At 47.4% G+C, this 17,544-nt stretch overlaps 1 protein-coding gene across 3 annotated transcripts in view; it reads right to left on the bottom strand.

Annotated features, from left to right (window-relative positions):
* Nucleotides 1-1,412: 1,412 nt before the first annotated feature.
* nes (lysophosphatidylcholine acyltransferase 3 protein nessy) overlaps nt 1,413-17,544 on the bottom strand; it is a 52,456-nt gene continuing 36,324 nt past the window's right edge. For all 3 annotated transcript variants that reach the window (XM_089572562.1, XM_089572563.1, XM_089572561.1), the window contains 7 exons: nt 17,085-17,192; nt 13,907-13,977; nt 9,980-10,088; nt 8,460-8,546; nt 7,693-7,859; nt 6,939-7,245; nt 1,413-4,175 (listed from right to left, as the gene is read on the bottom strand). In XM_089572562.1, the coding sequence (XP_089428688.1) occupies nt 4,053-4,175; nt 6,939-7,245; nt 7,693-7,859; nt 8,460-8,546; nt 9,980-10,088; nt 13,907-13,977; nt 17,085-17,192 (972 nt within the window). In that variant the 3' untranslated portion in view covers nt 1,413-4,052. The remainder of the gene's footprint in view (nt 4,176-6,938; nt 7,246-7,692; nt 7,860-8,459; nt 8,547-9,979; nt 10,089-13,906; nt 13,978-17,084; nt 17,193-17,544) is intronic.

The following is a 17,544-nucleotide window of genomic DNA, read 5'->3' as shown; positions in this document are numbered from 1 at the left end:
GGTGGCCACGTAGAGATGGCGCCACAGGATGCGAAGGCGAGTTGTTGTTGTGGGCATACATAACAGTGTTAGCTAGTTCCGCCTTTTTGTTGTTTTGTATCTTTTTGCCGTTTAATTTGTCTCCAGTGCCTGAGCTTGTATCTAACGTAAATTTCTGTATATAAATCATTAAGTTTCTATTTATCCCTGCGTGTCAACACATCGCAAGACCGTCTCTGACGGGGCACCCCTGGTGCGAAGAAACGCTTCAGTCTTCAAGTGAACAAACCGTCTCTGGCGGGGCACCTCTGGTGCAAGGAAGATAGAGAACCTGAACTTTACTCTCATAAAAGCTTTAACAACCTGGTCATCATGGCTGAATGTAGGAGCGTAGGCCTGCACCACCTTCAGCTTGTACTATTGCTTGCCGCGGTGGCTCAGTGGTTATGGCGCTTGGCTGCTGACCTGAAAGACGCGGGTTCGATCTCGGCCGCGGCGGTCGAATTTCGATGAAGGCAAAATTCTAGAGGCCCATGTGCTGTGTCAGTGCACGTTAAAGAACCCCAGGTGGTAGAAATTTCCGGAGCCCTTCACTACGGCGTCCCTCATAGCCCGAGTCGCTTTGGGATGTTAAACCCCAATAAACCAAATCAAACCTACTGCAATCCAAAGAAACGCGACCAAAGTGGCACCTACACACTCCGCTGTTCCGAGGTTCTTTTGATCGCAATTTTACTTGCGCGGTAAGAAAAAAAAGATGTTACTGTCGTCCTAGAATGCATCACAGATGACCCTAGTGCCTTTTGTCTACCGCCAAGTAAAAGCGCGATGAACAGAAATGCGAACAGCGGAGCACCTAGCCTCCACTCTGTTCGAGGTTTCATTGCCCCTGTACCTGCTATTAAGCCCAATTAAGATAGCTGCCAACCTCTCGATACTACTATAGAGCTATATCCAGACTGACAAGAAATCCCGTACCTAGTTCTCCTGTCCGCTAATCCACGATGGCAAAGTACATGCGCGCTAGTACTGTATGCACCTTATCTGTCCCCCAAACCTCACTAAGCCCTATGACATCCCAATTATTACCCGCTAGTGCCTCGAACAGCACTGCTAGGCAAGGCTCGCTGGATAAGATTCTAGCGTTAAACATTGCCAGGTTCAGTTTCCAATGGCAGCCTCTCCGTAGACCAAGATTCTTAGCACCCTCCGCTGCGTCACAGGTCTGACCGCTGCCATGGTCAGTTGCTCCGCAGCCGCTGGGGACTGAGGGCCAAGGGTTAAATTTATTTCTTTACTGTATTTCCTTTCTCAATATTCACTCTGCGCACCCAAATGGCTGCATATCTCATATTCTGTACTTTTATTTGAAGCTCCATCCCTGAAAGAAGACTGGCACACCATGCTTGAAAAGAACACACAACACGTGCAGATCAAAACGAAAGACTTTTTTGTTTATTAAGGCACCTTCATGTATGCTGTATAATACTGCACATGAGGAAGAAGGGCACTGTGTAAACTACGTCGTCAGCACAGCTCTCAAATATGGGTGAACAAAGGCTGCAGCAGTGTACTGGACCCCTTCCTAGTGATGCATGCACGAAAGGAAAAAAAAACATGGCGCAGGTTTAAGTCAGCACTCTGCAAGTCATGCTGCAAGTTCACTATGCACAAGGGTAGAACTTGTGGAAAGCTCTCAGCCCTCTCTGTGGACTCGTGGAGATCCGTGGACATCCTGTGGACATCCATGTGGCAGGGTGGCACATTCCATCTTGTGGAATGGCAGCCACTAAGACAATAAAGAAAACGCAGCCAACCGACATCCGCGCACACATGTGGTAACATGAGGACAGTTTCTCGCAGGTGACAAATAATGTCCTCTTGAGCAGAACTTGCAATCGATGGCTCCTCGTGAAATCATGCTACTGCCTCGTGGGTGTCAACCTTTCAGCATAGTGGCTGCGAGTTTGCAGTAAGGTGATATGATCCTTTTTATACCGTACTTGCATAGGCATACTCTTCAAACACAATGTCTTTTCAGTGAAGGGTCTAACTTATTTGGTTGCCAAGATTGCGTCAATGGAGCAGCGAAGCTGAAGAAGCATGATTGTGCTTGCTCCCCTGTCTATGCACTAGAAGACAACAGACTACTTTTTTGCTGGGACAACCTGCAGGGGCACGCAATATTACACTGAGCCCTGAAGAAGCGAGGGCGTAGCCTCACATAGCTAGAGTTAAGAAATGGCCTAGTGGCTTCATAATTTTTTACTGTGTATTGCTTCAGTCGAAAGAGGTTCTACAGTTTCAACTAGCACCAGCATTTTCACTCTATCACAAAGCAGCTAAAAGTCCTACTTCAATGCACAGAGGACCCAAACAACAAGGACCCCATGGGACAGGCAGAAAGGAAAATGAAAAGGAAGTGTAGATTATGTCAGAGTGTGCCGCATTTCACTCTTAATGGACGCTACAAATAGTCTGGACACTGGATTCAACACAGTGCTCAAACCACAGAGCCAGGCATGATATTCCAGAACCCAGGCGACACAGGTGAGCAAAGGGAAGGGTGCTCATTCAGGAAGAACAGCAATTTCTAGCGAAAGAGAAATGTAGTGCTCACAAAACTACCACACATGCCTGGCAAGTGGATGGGCATGTCCCTGGCGATGACCAACCCTTAAGACAACATGAGCCCCTGCTAGGGAATCAAACCTTTCTTTCGATATTACCACTGTCATCAAGAGAGTATCCTAAAACGGGGCCAAACAATGCTCCCTTCACGAGTGTACTCAAACTGTGAAGAGCAGGTCTGTGCTCTCACTCCCTCAGAGAGTATTTCACGAAATGTATGAAGGCATCTACTGACAACCCACATGCAATCCATGGCCGCCTGACGATGACAAACCAGCACTCTCCGCAACAAGGTCAAGTGGATTGCAACAAAGCCCGACGTCACCGGCTCTATTTACACTGTACTCAATAATAAGCAAATGGGGCGGTGCTCAATGAAAAAAGTTGCTTGGCCTAACGAGTTTGTGCCAGACTTGCTCAGACAGCAAACTTCACCACAGGACTCTGTGTCTTAAGGACACAACATCTACCATTTCAAAGCTTCCTAGAACACGTCACTCACCTACACAGAACCGTTGATTGAAAAGACCTAAGTAGCTTTCATTCAACATATGTACAAGTGCAGCGTTTCCACCTAAACGTTCAACAGAATGCTGTCACTGCGACACAAGGCGCCTCAGTATCGGTGTTCTCGGTCTTAACAGTGTGCAAATACCCTCACCTTAGACCTCCGTATTCCGAACAAGCAATTTGGTCCACGTGGCTCTTCTTCAACAGTGGGTCGACGACAGCATGAACCAAGGTGCTCAGCACAAGAGAACAACAACAAAAAAAAACTCAATGACCACAACACAACCACACACAACCTTGCAGCAGTGAACAACAGAAACGTTCTGCAATGATGATGTGCCACTGATCTCCCTAACGAAGTTGATTTAACGTGGGTACGCTGCCTTAACAGGAAGGTGCTGTTGATGCTGCTGCTACAAGCACTGTGCGGGAAATATTCATAGAAAAAAGACTGCCATACTGTACAGCAACAGATGACCTGTGTCAGCTGCAATAATGGACACTTCGTGTGCCTCTCCCTCTTTGCAACTTGGCGAAAGATTCGTGCCTCTTTTGATTCTGTAAACAGTTCACCCGAGCCTAGCAGCCCAATTAGGCCTCACAGAGAAAAACTCTCGGCCCACTATGCGCTGGCACACCCCACAGCTGCAATGTTGAGTCAGGCTCGGAAATGATTACCCCGAGCCAATTTGTCTGCGCAGCACACACAGTGCCACGAACTGCCATTTTTGACACAGTGAAAAATGCCAAAGGCTGCCCTAACCTTTCGTTGGAACCTCGCATTAAAAGTGAGGAGCAAAATGGGGCATCGTTCTCTTACTGTTTTTTTATCATAGGCTCACGCGTAACTATATTCTCTAAAAAAAAAAAGCGACTCATTTCCCTGACCAGCTGCCCCAGTGGGCACAGCTGCCTTGGCTGCAGTGCGGGGCCTAGTTCTCCTTCTTGGCGGGCACCTCCTTGGGCAGCCTGGGCACAGCCTTCATCACAACCACTGACAGGGGCATCCAGCTCAGGTAGACGATGTGTCCGATCCAGTAGACGCGGCTGTACGCCTGCAACAACAGACGCAAGACACACAGTTGACCACATCCCTGCTCAGTCACTCTCTTCAACACTTCTCCCTGAGCTGGCCCCCTCCATTAAAATGTTGGCCGAAAAACAGAACACAAACACAGACGGGGCACACTGCTCACAAAAAGCCCAAATTTGGTGTCTATATACATGTGAATCTAGTTGGGCTGAGGTGCGGGCAGAGATGGCCACCCAACCTTCTGTTTATTCCTCGTTTACCTCCTCCACCATGACGCGGTGAAGGCCAGGGGTCAGTAGTCCAAAAGCGCTGCGATGCCCACATGTGCTCATAAACCAAGTCCATGAACATCATCATCATCATCAGCCTGACTACGTCCACTGCAGGGCAAAGGCCTCTCCCATGTCTCTCCAATTAACCCTGTCCTTCGCCAGTAGTGGCCACCGTATCCCCGCAAACTTCTTAATCTCATCCGCCCACCCAACTTTCTGCCGCCCCTGCTACGCTTGCCTTCTCTTGGATATCCACTCCGTTACCCTTAAGGACCAATGGTTATCCTGCCTTCGCATGGTGCAGTGCATAATGAAACACTACACACCTGAAATCGTGGCACTTGGACACTGTCACAACAAAAGAAGGTCCATTTGTCACTGCAGTAAGATGTACAGTTATTGCTCTCTCAGATTCAAAAGAGTTTTGTAGAGTTCTCTATTCCCACTGCCTCTCCTGTATTCATCACAGTCTCTCTCTCTTTCCACTGGTGACAAACTATTTTTCTGCAGCAGATGCAGCCAGCATGAACAAGAAGGCATGCCAGCCTTGGCAGTATCACGCATAACTGGAGTGTAGAAAGGGCTATGTAGAGAAAGCCCCTTGCAGCATTGCCCTGCTATGTGTTATCAGCTGCAATCACTGCCTTACCTTTCCTTTCTTTCGAGAAAGGGTGAAGTCAGGACAACGTTTCTCTTTTCGCCCTAGTCTTGCAAGAGTTACTTTTCGGTTAAGCAGTGGGAGAGATGAAAACTTTCAGTCAGTAGTAGCCTCCCCAAACAAAGGCACTGAGCACATCGCGTCGGAAACTAAAGCAGACATGTTCCTGAGCTCGCGCTGGTTCCCTGATCACAGAGTGACCAAGACAGGCCTTCATAGCCCACCTCAAGGGGGTGAGAGAACGAACGCAGGTTAATGACATCCTAGTCGAAATCAAGAGGAAGAAATGGGCTCGGGCAGGGCATGTAATGCGAAGGCAAGATAACCGCTGGTCCTTGAGGGTAACGGGGTGGATTCCAAGAGAAGGCAAGCGTAGCAGGGGGCGGCAGAAAGTTAGGTTTGGTTTGGTTTATGGGGTTTAACATATCAAATCAAATCAAATCAAATCTTTATTTCAGCACCGCAAAAATGCTGAGGGTCGTGGACAAAAAGCCTCTTTATGGGCTTGACTAGGCCCACGGCCCTTTTCTACATGGCAGCATGGCATACAGCAAGAGAAAATTGTTCTAAGTTAATTGTACACAGCTCTCAGAAAAAAAGAGAAAAAAAGAAAAAAAAGAAAGAAAAGGAACACAAATGGAAGTTCACAGAAGGTAAGCGACTTGGTACAGTTGTTAGGAATATAAATACAGGCATGTATGAAACAAATCTACTATGAAGGCAGTTCTTAATAGCATAGAAATATTGCATGATATGTCAACAAGAGAATGACTGCAATAAAAACTAAACAATGACTAAAGAAATATAAAATTCGTAACAAAAAGAAAAACCGAAAAAAAAAACTTCTACCTACATTTGTTTAAGTATGAGGGAAGGAGATGACGCAACATTTGAAGTCCATAATTTGTTCGTGAGTATGGAATTTCCCAGGTTTCAGCTTGTCGTGTAGTACGAATACTAGTTTTTAGCTTTAGGTTTGCAATCTTAACTAATGCGGTATTATTCTTTTTTATGCCAGCTTCATAGCGCCTGAACAAGTTAGCATCGTACATGTCCGGGATAGGAAGTAAGTTTAATTCAGTAAAAATTGGTTGTGTGTGACTGTCAAATGGAGTGTTCATGATGGCGCGAATTGCTTTCTTTTGAGGAATGTAGAGTTTATTTTTATTTGAAACAGTAGTAGTGCCCCATACCAGGTGACAGTAGTTTAGACTTGATAGAAATAATGAATTATATATTAGAAGTTTAATGCATTTTGGTAAATATGATCGTAATTTTAAAAGAATACCAGACACGCGAGAGACCTTTGTAGCAACTGATGCCACTTGCAAGTTCCATGACATGTGTTCATCGAAGAATACTCCTAGACACTTGACTGCAGGCACGATGTCAATTACTGAATCATTCAGCTTTAAAGCAGGTAACTTGCCCAATATACGGTTTTTTGATCTGAAGAAAACAGCTTTAGTTTTTTCCAAAGCGACCCAGGCTATGAGAGACGCCATGTGAAGGGCTCCGGAAATTTCGACCACCTGGGGTTCTTTAACGTGCACTGACATTGCACAGCACATGGGCCTCTAGAATTTCTCCTCCAAAGAAATTCTGCCGCCACAGCCTGGGACTGAACCCGCGTCTTTTGGGTCAGCAGCCGAGCACCATAACCCCTGAGCCACCGCGCAGAAAGTTAGATTAAGAAGTTTGCGGGAATACGGTGGCCACAAGTGGTGAAGGACAGGGTTAATTGGAGAGACATGGGAGAGGCCTGTGCCCTGCAGTGGGCGTAGTCAGGCAGATGATGATGATGATGAAGGGGATGTGGGGCCCCATCCTTGCCCCGACAAACAATGGGCCTCACCTCGATGTAGCGCTGGTGCGAGAGCAGCACGAAGGGCACGATGCAGTAGCCGAACATGACGAGCACGTACACCTTGAGGCAGAGGAAACGGGGCAGCCGCAGGTACGGGTGGTAGATGAGCCGCTTGAGGCGTGGCAGCCGCTCGATCAGCTCGAGCATGTCCCGCTCAAACTTCATCACAATGAACTCGTTGAAGAAGCAGACATAGTAGCCCGAGTGCAGGCCATGCCACAGCGCCAGGAAGAGGAGGGCGCTCAGCTGCGACAGCTGCTTGTTGCCCAGGAAGCGCAGACGCTTGAACACGTACCTGCAGCGACATTTGTTTATTGTGTGAGGGTAGCCTCCTTTCCCATGGCAGTGAGTAATCGGTAAACAGCGGGTCATTTCTTATGGCCAATGTGTCATTGCAGTCTGTGTTTCGTTCTGCCACGGTTAGCAGCTGGAGGCTTCACACAGATGCCAATGCTGGACAGCTTTCGCCGTCACAGCCCTCCTAATGGACTGGCACTAAAGAAAGTTGAGATCGCAATGTGGCCTGATGCTCACATGACAGACAAGGTCACCAAATGCTGTCACGAAGCACCGTAAGCTGGTCAGATACTACCTCCATACTGAAGCAGTACCATCAGCGATCCATTAATGTATGAAACATGAGTACACTGCCACTTTCAACTGTTTCCTACAATAGCCCAGGCGGGCAGATATGTGCACCTTCCAGGATTTCGTACAGGGGAGGAGGAGTAGGGACACGCACTGTGCAACCCAGAGGTTGGTGTTGATGTTGAAGGACTTGATGAGGTCGTCAAAAGTGGTGGCCGTCTCGTAGCGCCAGACCGAGATGTTGACGCAGCCGTTCCAGAGGTCATTGCCATTCTCGTCCCGGCCGTTGTACGTCAGGCCCGCCATGATGCAGCTGCCTTCCTGCAGGGGGCAACAAGACGGCCCACTTAACAACACGCTCACCACCTCCTCCTGACAAAGCCCAGTCACAGTGCTACTGACCCCCCCTTTATCAGGGGCATCGACTTATGGGTCGCTCTTGGAGAGTCCATCTGAACCAAGTATTTCTTCTACCTTTTTCTTTGGCAAAAAAAAAAAGGGCTTCAGCACGGTTTTCCTACGTAGAAATTGTAACTTGGGGGAGCGGGGGGGAGGTTATTCCCCTCCCCATATATCCACCCCTATCTTCTGTTGGAATGCACATGTTTGGACATTTAGGTGCTGCTTTGTGCCAAAGGCTTTGTACCAAATGTTTTGTGACAAATGCAGAGCCCATGGTGTGAGAAAGTTGACCAGTAAGAAGTGTTACAGTCACCATTAATGACAGGCATGAATGCAAAAGAAGATGAGATCCATGTTGAACTAAAAACAGGCACTATCTAGATTAGCTGAGTGCTTGGATAGCAGGCATGCACAGCTGAGAATGTCACTGTACAATTATAATTTGAAGTGCATGGCTGTGATTGTTCTTCTAAGACAGTCATCGTGCACCACAGGATTAGCAGAGGAGGGGCCACTCACCGAGAGTAGCCAGCAGGCGACGTACTTGTGCAGAGTGACCACCTGCCACATCCCCATGAGCAGCAGACGCATGGCTGGACCATGGGCCTGCACACAGGGGGAGCAACCATGCTCTTCTTATACTCCTTCCCTGCTGCCTATTTGCACCTTACCGCTCATCCACTGGCTGCACCTAAGATGCCATTTTTAGACACCTTGGTGGGAGAAAAACACACCAAGAAATACAAAGAGAGACAGCGTTATCTTCAGTGTGACCACTTTCCCTCTTTCCTATCCACTACCCTCCTCACCCTCTTACAGGGGGCTGGCATTCTCGTCGGGACCACAGGCCTCGAGTGTGCACCCCTCAATGGACACAGGGACACTACCTACAGCTCAGCTGCAAACTCCTTCCACCACAAGTTATTTCCCACAGTTAAGTAGTAATTTCACTAATGATTCAGGGACAGAAGAATGAGTCTCAGATTTCACCACATAAAAAAAAAAATAGAACAATTTCACAACAAATTTCAGAGTTAGCCAGCAGACATGAAAAGAGTCAGGTAGCAGATAGAGCTGCACGGTTAGGCTTAGCGTTACAGTTAGGCTTAGCATTACTAGGCTTAACATTAAACTGCAGCTGCCAAGCAATGAACAAAATGCAGGAAGGTAGCACAAGGCAGTGGTGGCTGTAAGGTATGACTATGTTTGCATCATCAACCCCACCTCTCACTGCGGCAGCCCATGTAAACAGAATAACCCAGACGTAAATTCAAGGTGCTTCGCCTTGAGCCGATTTCCTCAACTGAAAATGGACAAAAGCTACACTATGTCTTTGTTGCTGTTTAGTCTAGAATACAGTATACTGACTGCATTCCGACTGCATGTGCGCCGATAATAGCCCACAAGTTTAAAGCTAAAGAAGACAGCTTGAAAGTGCCTGTGGCCTTCACAAAGCACCTAGAATAGAACAATAGATGCCGTAGAGCCACACACTGCATGGGAGGCAAATAATAATGAACACAGAAGAATGCACACACTGCAAACTTCATCGCGAATCAGGTAACCCTGTTTACAGAATACAGCTCGGAATTGTCTCCCAGGAAGTTACAGACTTGGCTAGTTAGATTCATATCTCCTTAAAGTATCAGGTGTAAGGAAATGAAGTTTGTTTTACATTACTTGACTGCGTACGAGGAATTGACCAGTTATCAGTGCACTGAGTTAAGGCATACCTTTCCTTGGATTTTAACTTTGCAAACAAAACAACAAAGTTTGAGATTAAAGGTTAATTCAATAGGTTGCTAGTCACTGCTCGTCACATTAAGACAGACACAGTGGTGGTCCAGCCATTTCAAGTCCTGGAGTAATTTTCGGAGCAGAAAAATGTCTATTTTGGAGCACCTCTGTATCAGAACGATAATCCTGGAGCAACCTGGGAGCAGCAGTGACAGTATAACTGCTTTTGAAGTAAAAAAAAAAAAGCAGACAGAGGCAGCAAAAGAAGTGAACATGAGGGCCCAAAGAGGCCCAGGGCTCACCGCGTACTCGTCCGAGAGCAGAAACTTCTCGTCCAGGTGCCCCGAGCCAATCAGGCTGAGCAGCAGGCAGCACATGCCCAGGGCCAGCCGAGACAGCGCAGGCACAATGCTGCGCACATGCACACCACTCACCGTCAACGCAGTGACAGCACTGCAGATCCCCCCACACCGGCACAGAAGCTGACAGTACAGACACCAAACGCAGGCACGGGAAGCCAGCACCTTTTGTGCTTGCCACCACACAGGGAGCACTAGAGCACTGCACGGGCCTCAATCTGAGGCCCAAGCCCGGCCCGGGCCCGAGACCTGAAGCCCGAGCCCGGCCCGGCCCGCTAGATTACCGTTCTAGCGAGCCCGGCCCGGCCCGTGTATCCCGGAGTGGAGCCCACCCCGAGCCTGGCCCGGCCCGTTTCACAGTAACGCTTGAGATATACTGCTCACTCTGAGCAAGTAGACTGCTACTAGACCAATAAGAAACTGGCCGACAAAGGTTCTGAAACCCCAGTTTGGCTTGCAGAAAGTTGGTTCTTTTTAACCCAGAAGGAAGTGATTAAGAGTAGTGGTCGCCAGGCCGGTCTTGTGGACAGTGATCTCGTGTAGGTGCGCAAAGATAAACTCGGAAGTTCCGAGAGCCAAATAAAAAGGGCTGCATAAACGCGTAATCGACTACTATGCATTTCCCCATAATTTTAATCAGTTATATTTTGCCGCCCGCGAAGTAGAAGCATTAAAGCTGCCTAGCAAGCAGTAGGATGACATTTTTTTAGTGAACGCGATCTCACATGTTGAACTCATAACCGAACTGGTCGCCTTTCAGCAGAAACGAAAAGCTAGAAGGCTCGAATATTTCGCGATGTGTGTTTTGAAGACTATAAGCGTGCTAAACTAATATGTCCTTCCCGAATCCATTTCTAATAGTGTATAGGTACGTTTTGGGATGACGAACGATCAATGGCCAATTAAGACCGGTTAAATATTACTCTTGCTGGTGGAGAAGAAGATAACGCGCGAACCACGTGATAACTTACAGGGCAAAACACTTGTCATGTCATCCAGGCTGAAGAAGCGAGGAGGGATAGATGTGGTTATGAGATGAGATTTACAGATACTCGCGAGCTTTTGTGGCTATTTCATTTATGAGACGTTCCGGTCAGCTGATCAAAAATAAAACCAAACGCGCTTTTGTTTGTGAATTTTATCACATAAGAAAATCACAAAAGAAAAATATAGCTATAAAATAAAAGCTATGTTTTTGGGGTTTAAAGGCCCCCTGCCCACCCGCGGCCAGCAGACACTCTCTACCTCACTTTGAGCGAGCCTCCTCTCCTTCCATTCCCTCCTCGAAATTTTTCTCTCCCGCTCCTCGTCGAGTAGGCTCGGCAAGGCAAAATCACCCCTTCCTTCTCCGGTGTAAGCCGGAGGCGTGGTGTCTGTGGAGTGCGTCACAGGGCGACGTCATGGCCCCGCCTTCAATAGAATTCTTTTCTTGGCTTTTGCATTTTCTCCGCACACTGAACGATCGAGAGGCGCGATCGGCTCGACCACCTAGACTTGTTAGCGAGCGCATCCTTTCATACATCTGTTTGTCATTCCCAGTTAACGAGCCACCTTTTCATTTTCTTTTAGGCCTCCCCACCGTTTCACGAGCGGAGGGGCGGAAGTCGGTTGTGTTCGAAACACACGGCGAAGCGCGGACCCGGCAACCGCCCGTTTGCTTTTCTCCATGCGTGTTTGTGTTCTGTGTGTTTGTGTCTTTTCTCCGCTCCAAAGCATATGTCATTCATTGGAGTCAAGGCGTACGCAAGATGCACGAAAGATAAGCGGTATGTGTGCGGAGCGGTGAAGTGGGCGAGCGAGGAAAAGGCTCTGCTGCACTACTAATTAAAACCTTGTTTTGGGGGGCTCGCATAGAAGAAAAGAAACTGAGAAGGGAGCGCGCACGCAGAGCGTCTCGTGACGGGATCACGGCGGGGGGGGGGGGGGGGGGGGGGGGGGGGGCGAGCCAACTCCCTCAGTTTTACTGTTTTTTTACTTTTTATGGCTAGGGTTCAAGGCTGTCGCCGCACGCTCCCTCCGCAGTTTTTTTTTTTTTTTGTTCCTTCATGCGGGTTTGTAGGCATGAGCCAGAACAGAAGGCGCTGCGGAAAGCGTTGTGCAGACGACGCGACGCCAAGGCTACGCCCAACCTTCTCCCGTCAGTCAGAACGATGCACCAATGGAGTGCCTTTAGCGAAAGTAGCCCCCCTTGACGTCAGCGGGGTGCAGAGTAGTGGGCCGGGCCCGTTTTTGAAGGAAGGAAAGAACGAACGGGCTTTGATTTGAATTTTCGCAGCTTTTCGGGGCGCGCATGGCTCTAGTATTTTGCAGAGGTTATCTTCGATGCCTCATCTATGCAGTGGGCTTGTTTTTCAAAAATGTCCGGACCCTGGTCAGTGGCCCTTTAAGGGCCCAATGCGAGTCAGGCTGTGAGAGACACCGAAGCAGAGGGCTCCGGATCATTTCAACCACCTGGGTTTCTTCAACGAGCAATGATACTGCAAAGTACTACATGGCTGTCATGCTTGCCGCCTAAATAGAAATGCGGCTGCCGAGGCTAGGAGCAAACTTTGGTTCCCCGGCTCAGTAATCAAGCGCCTTGACCACTAAGCCACCGCGGCATGAAAATAAGGACATAAATAAGTCAATGAATAAAGCTATAGTTTTTTTTCTCAGTGCGTACTATTACCCATAGCTCATCCGTGTTGCTGCTCCAATGCCGCAGTTGTGTACTTCACTCTGCAATAGTGAATGAATAGTCAGACACTAGCCGTTTCTATACGTGGATCCAAGCCCGGCTCGGGTCTGCAGCTTCAAGCCCAAGCCCGGCCCAGGCCCGCAACTCCAGGCCCGGGCCCAGCCCGACAAAACAGATCATGTCCCAGCCTGGCCTGGCCCGCGGGCCGGGCCGGGCTTGTGCAGTGCACTAGGGAGCACAGCCACGGACACCTACCCCCTCCTCACCATTACCACGAGATTTAGCACGAACCATTAGCATCGGTGATAGTCATTCAACCTTTCAGGCGCCATTTTTGGTTGTGACTGAAATCAATTATTTTTTTACCTAAGTGGTATATTCAGGCGTCAAGAAAAGGAATTTGTTAGTTTTCGAATGTGAAACACCAGCAGGTAATTTTTTACAACGATGTGGAGAATTCCGTACAAAGTGTCAGACTTGTTAGAAATAGTAACATCCAAATGCTTTCGTGTGTCAGGTAAACACCCTAGGGATCGTGGAATCACTTTGTGTTTCTAAGATTCACATTAAGCTCAAAATTGAGCAAAGGCAATCGATGTTTTCACTCGCGGCAAAATCTGTCTGCACAAAAACGGCGGACAAAGTGCTACCTAGCTCACTCTTGTGCGAGATGTTTTTTACAGCATTCACTACATGGTACAAAAAAGCAACTCATTTGCAACAAGGGTGCTCTATTTGACTGAAATAATGAAATCATTAAGTGCTCCAGTTGCTCAGAAAAAGCTGTAAGTTTGCGGCTCACACAATTGTGTACAAAGCGCCTGAAAGGGTTAAAACAGTGAAACGCGACTTCAGACATTATATGAAACAGCTAGTGCCAGCAGCACCACACTGCAAGCTGCCTGAAGAATGAAAGCCTGTGATGGAAGCGCTCGAATTGAGTGCAAATGATGCTTGCAAAGCCAGCACACGCCACCCAAGTTGTCAAGAGATGCAAACCAGCCAGCCCTAATGCACACGCAAGTGCTTTCGACGCACAGAGCCTTTACATATTACATCTCACAGCAGAGAGCAGTACCGTCTTTGTGCACAAGTTGGTCACTGCAACAAATTCTGCTTCTCGTCTAGGCATCTAGCGCCATGGGGACCAAATCTGAGAATGCAGGTGCCGCCTCGCAGGGAAGCAGACTCACCAGGAGGGCTTGACAGCCTTTCCATGGAAGAAGTGGCCCTGGGTGAAGTCCAGGTAGCGCTTCATTGGGAACTGCACATGTGCACAACGGCACAAGGCCCTGCTTACGAATGCATTCCCCCTTCAAGAGTGGCAGGGAAGAAAATACACACTCCACAAAGAACAGCACCTGCACTGCTCTTAAGGCACCTGGGGAGTCAGCAATACAATCCACGTAATAAAACTAAGCGCAACTTTAAGCTGCTCCCTTACCTCATCACTTGCTCCCCACTAGCCCCCTACAAATGCGCGCCTATTTCGCTGTTGGCACAGTTGCTAGACAGCTGCTCTCCCAAGGCTTTCCACGACTGCAAAACAGTGCTCAATGCTTCTCCTGCCCGTCCTAGGCCTGCATAATTTCATGCAAAACTCTGCACCAGTCCCCACTGTGTCAGTCACCAATGAGCCAAACCTCCTCACACAGCACAGCTGTGCTAGAAAAGGTCGTCATAGGAGAATCCCAAGTTTGAATCAGAGCGGCGGGAAAACCTTTTTCAACTTCCGATCCAAATTTCTTGGAAATAAATGCATCTTTCGCTGCTGGCCAAGTGGCAACAAAGCCATGAAGTGCCGAACTATCGGATTTTGCTGTAAAAAGAGTATTAATAGAGCTCTCCTCACTGTCCCTTTAATGTGTTGAGAGGCGAAAGCCGAGGACACTATGCTGTGACGACTTCCGGTGGAAGTGACGTCACACCGTTCCCGTGGCTATATCAACATCTGCGCTATTTCGATGCAATTTCGACATTTTTGCCTATAATTAATTAACTAATTAAACTACAGTCATATAGCTCAGAAGTACTTGTATTTGGGCGTGTTGGTTCATAACTTTTCAGGAGGACACAGGGGCGCAATAAAAGACACGGACATAGAAGTAGACAGGGACGAGCGCTTACTATCAACAGGCTTTATTCGCCCTGTCCCTGTCTACTTCTATGTCCGTGTCTTTTATTGTGCCCCTGTGTCCTCCTGAAAAGTACAGTCATATAACTTCGGTTCTAGGTTCATATTTCCTCCTCTATCTGAAGCAACCATCGGTTTTCTTGTATATTTTTTAGTTCCCGAGTTAAATGAGTGTGACACGCTTTGTTAACGGCTAACTGCCACTCTGCCACAGTATGACAGGCAGCGCTTGTTCCTGTGTATTCTTCCTCGTGTCCCCGTTTGTTCGCGCTGTTTTTTTGCATAATGTATCACCAACTCGCCCGCATAGCTATCCTGTTGGACAGTATGAGCCATTAAAGGTTTTCGCCTTAAAACTGATATGGATATTTCAATGGTGGGCTACACGCCTTTCAATAAACAAGAGGACTAACAGCAATAGTTAAAAAGTTTACTCAATATCAGCTAACCAACCTACTAGATAGCATGTCTTAGCTCTATTCTGATGCGCTGTAGCACTGAACATTATGCCAAAAAATGTGCTTTTATAACTCAAAAAGCCTATTTCAAAAATTGTAGACCATCTTATGCGAAACACCCATTGCTTGAGTTCAATTTTTATCACCTCGGTCCGCAGCAATCTCTCTTGCGCACGTATACAGAGTGAATAACTGAGCCCACCTTGTCGGCCTGAGTGCTGCCTGCCATTCCGCCCTCAACACTACTATGAGCCTCCTCTGAGTTCAATATCATTTTTTTTTACATCTTAATGTATTTGCATTAAACTATTTTTAACGTATTAGAAATAATTTTATGACTACTCTCACAAAACTTCCCTGCTATATCTCCGGAAGATTGTTTTCTAATGTATATTATTCCTCTGATTCACATATAAAAATGCTGCGGTCAAGAAAGCGTGGCACAAGGCTGGTTCAACATTCACTGCATTTCTGCTGGGGAGCCGCAGGTCAAGACATTCTTTTCTTTTTTGCAATATACAAATTTTTGTTCTGAATTTCTGTAATGTCCACATGACACATCTAGAGCGACAAAATGTCATGCATGAAATTCGCAAATTTTAAAAAGAAAGAAAGCCCTGACCAGCAGTATGGTTGTAGAAACGGTTGGTTTATTTGTTCACTGGGGTTTAACGTCCCAAAGCAACTCAGGCTATGAGAGACGCCGTTGTGGAGGGCTCCGGAAATTTCGACCACCTGGGGTTCTTTAACCCCAGGTGGTCGAAATTCCCGGAGCCCTCCACTACGGCGTGCAACAAAACAAACATGGTCACAACAGATGAAACAGTGGTGAAGAAATCTGCTTCACAAGGTGAGCATGCAGTCAGAAAGCCGAAACGGAGAGAAACGCCGACTGCTGGAGCATGTCCCCGCAATGCACAGCCGCTGCAGTTCATGAAATAATCTTCTGGTGCATTGGCATTAATCTGATTAGTACCAACCCTGAGCAAAATCGTTCAAAGACTCAAATGAAGTGAATATTCTCTGTAGTTTTTCGAGTGCTTTCCAGTCGATTTCACCAATGAAACTTTGGGGCAGGATAAAACGTGAAGCACACAAGCGGTTACAACAAGTATGGAAAAATCAATTTTTTTGGCCGATTTTGGACGCTAATTTAACCCTTTGAGGCGCCATTTTTTGTTTTGTTGAAATCAGTTATTTTTTTTTCACCTCAGTAGTATATTCAGGCCTCAAGAAAGGCAGTTTGTTAGTTTTTGAGCGTGAAAGACCAGAGGGCTAAGTTTTCACAACGATGTGGAGAATTCCGTACACAGTGTCAGATTTGTTAGAAATAGTAACATCGAAATGCTCTCGTGTGTCAGGTAAGCACCCTAGGAATCGTGGAATCATTTGGCGTTTCGAAAGTGCACATTATGCTCGAAATTGATCAAAAACAATCAATGTTTTCACTTGCAACAAAATCCGTCTGCACGAAAATTGTGGACAATGTGCTACCTGGCTCACTATTTAGTGAAATATTTGCTGCGCTCGCTACCTGGTACAAGAAAAACAACTTATTTGCGACAAGAAGGCTGCTCAGTTCGACTGGAACAATGAAATCACTGCTATGCGCACCAGTCTCTCAGAAAAGGCTGTGAGTTTGCTGTTTACACAATTGCGTACAAAGCACCTGAAAGGGTTAAAGTCACGTCCCCCATTAGGACAGCCTCATCATTGAACTTCTGCAGTGGCTACAAGGGACTACCGCATGACACCGCAACCCCTGGTGCAGAGACGTACCTGTGGGCCGACGAGGAACCCGCCAAAGAAGTAGGAGTGCCCCATGACCTCGAGGAAGGTCGGCACATTGGCGAGGGCAGTGCGCTTCTGGTCATGCGGCAGCGCCTCCTGCACACGCACCGCCACTTCACGTCACCCAAATGCAACCCAAAAGTACTACAGCACCATTTTTTTCCATGCAGCTTCATTTCCGCAGCAATTCTGCACTATTACACGGTGACCCGAGCACTTTAACCAGGTTCAATTTAACTGAGATCAGGGACCCAAGTTGAAGAGGTCGAGTCGTAAGACTGAGGTCAATGACATCCACATCGGCCGCACTTAAAAGCCTCTTTGGAAATGTGCTTCCTTCAAAGCCGTGCGAAGTAGAAAATTGTACTTTTGGCTCTCGCCTCGTTAAAAAAAAAAAGAAAAAAAGAGAGGTCTTGAAACATTACTCCTTGCAATGTTGCAGAAGGGA

Source organism: Amblyomma mixtum, chromosome 2 (genome assembly GCF_055824585.1).
Source record: "Amblyomma mixtum isolate Tamu chromosome 2, ASM5582458v1, whole genome shotgun sequence".
In the NCBI taxonomy this organism is placed as follows: domain Eukaryota; kingdom Metazoa; phylum Arthropoda; class Arachnida; order Ixodida; family Ixodidae; genus Amblyomma; species Amblyomma mixtum.
The sequence above is the reverse complement of the archived record's forward strand: the minus strand, read 5'-3'. Positions and strand labels throughout refer to the sequence as shown.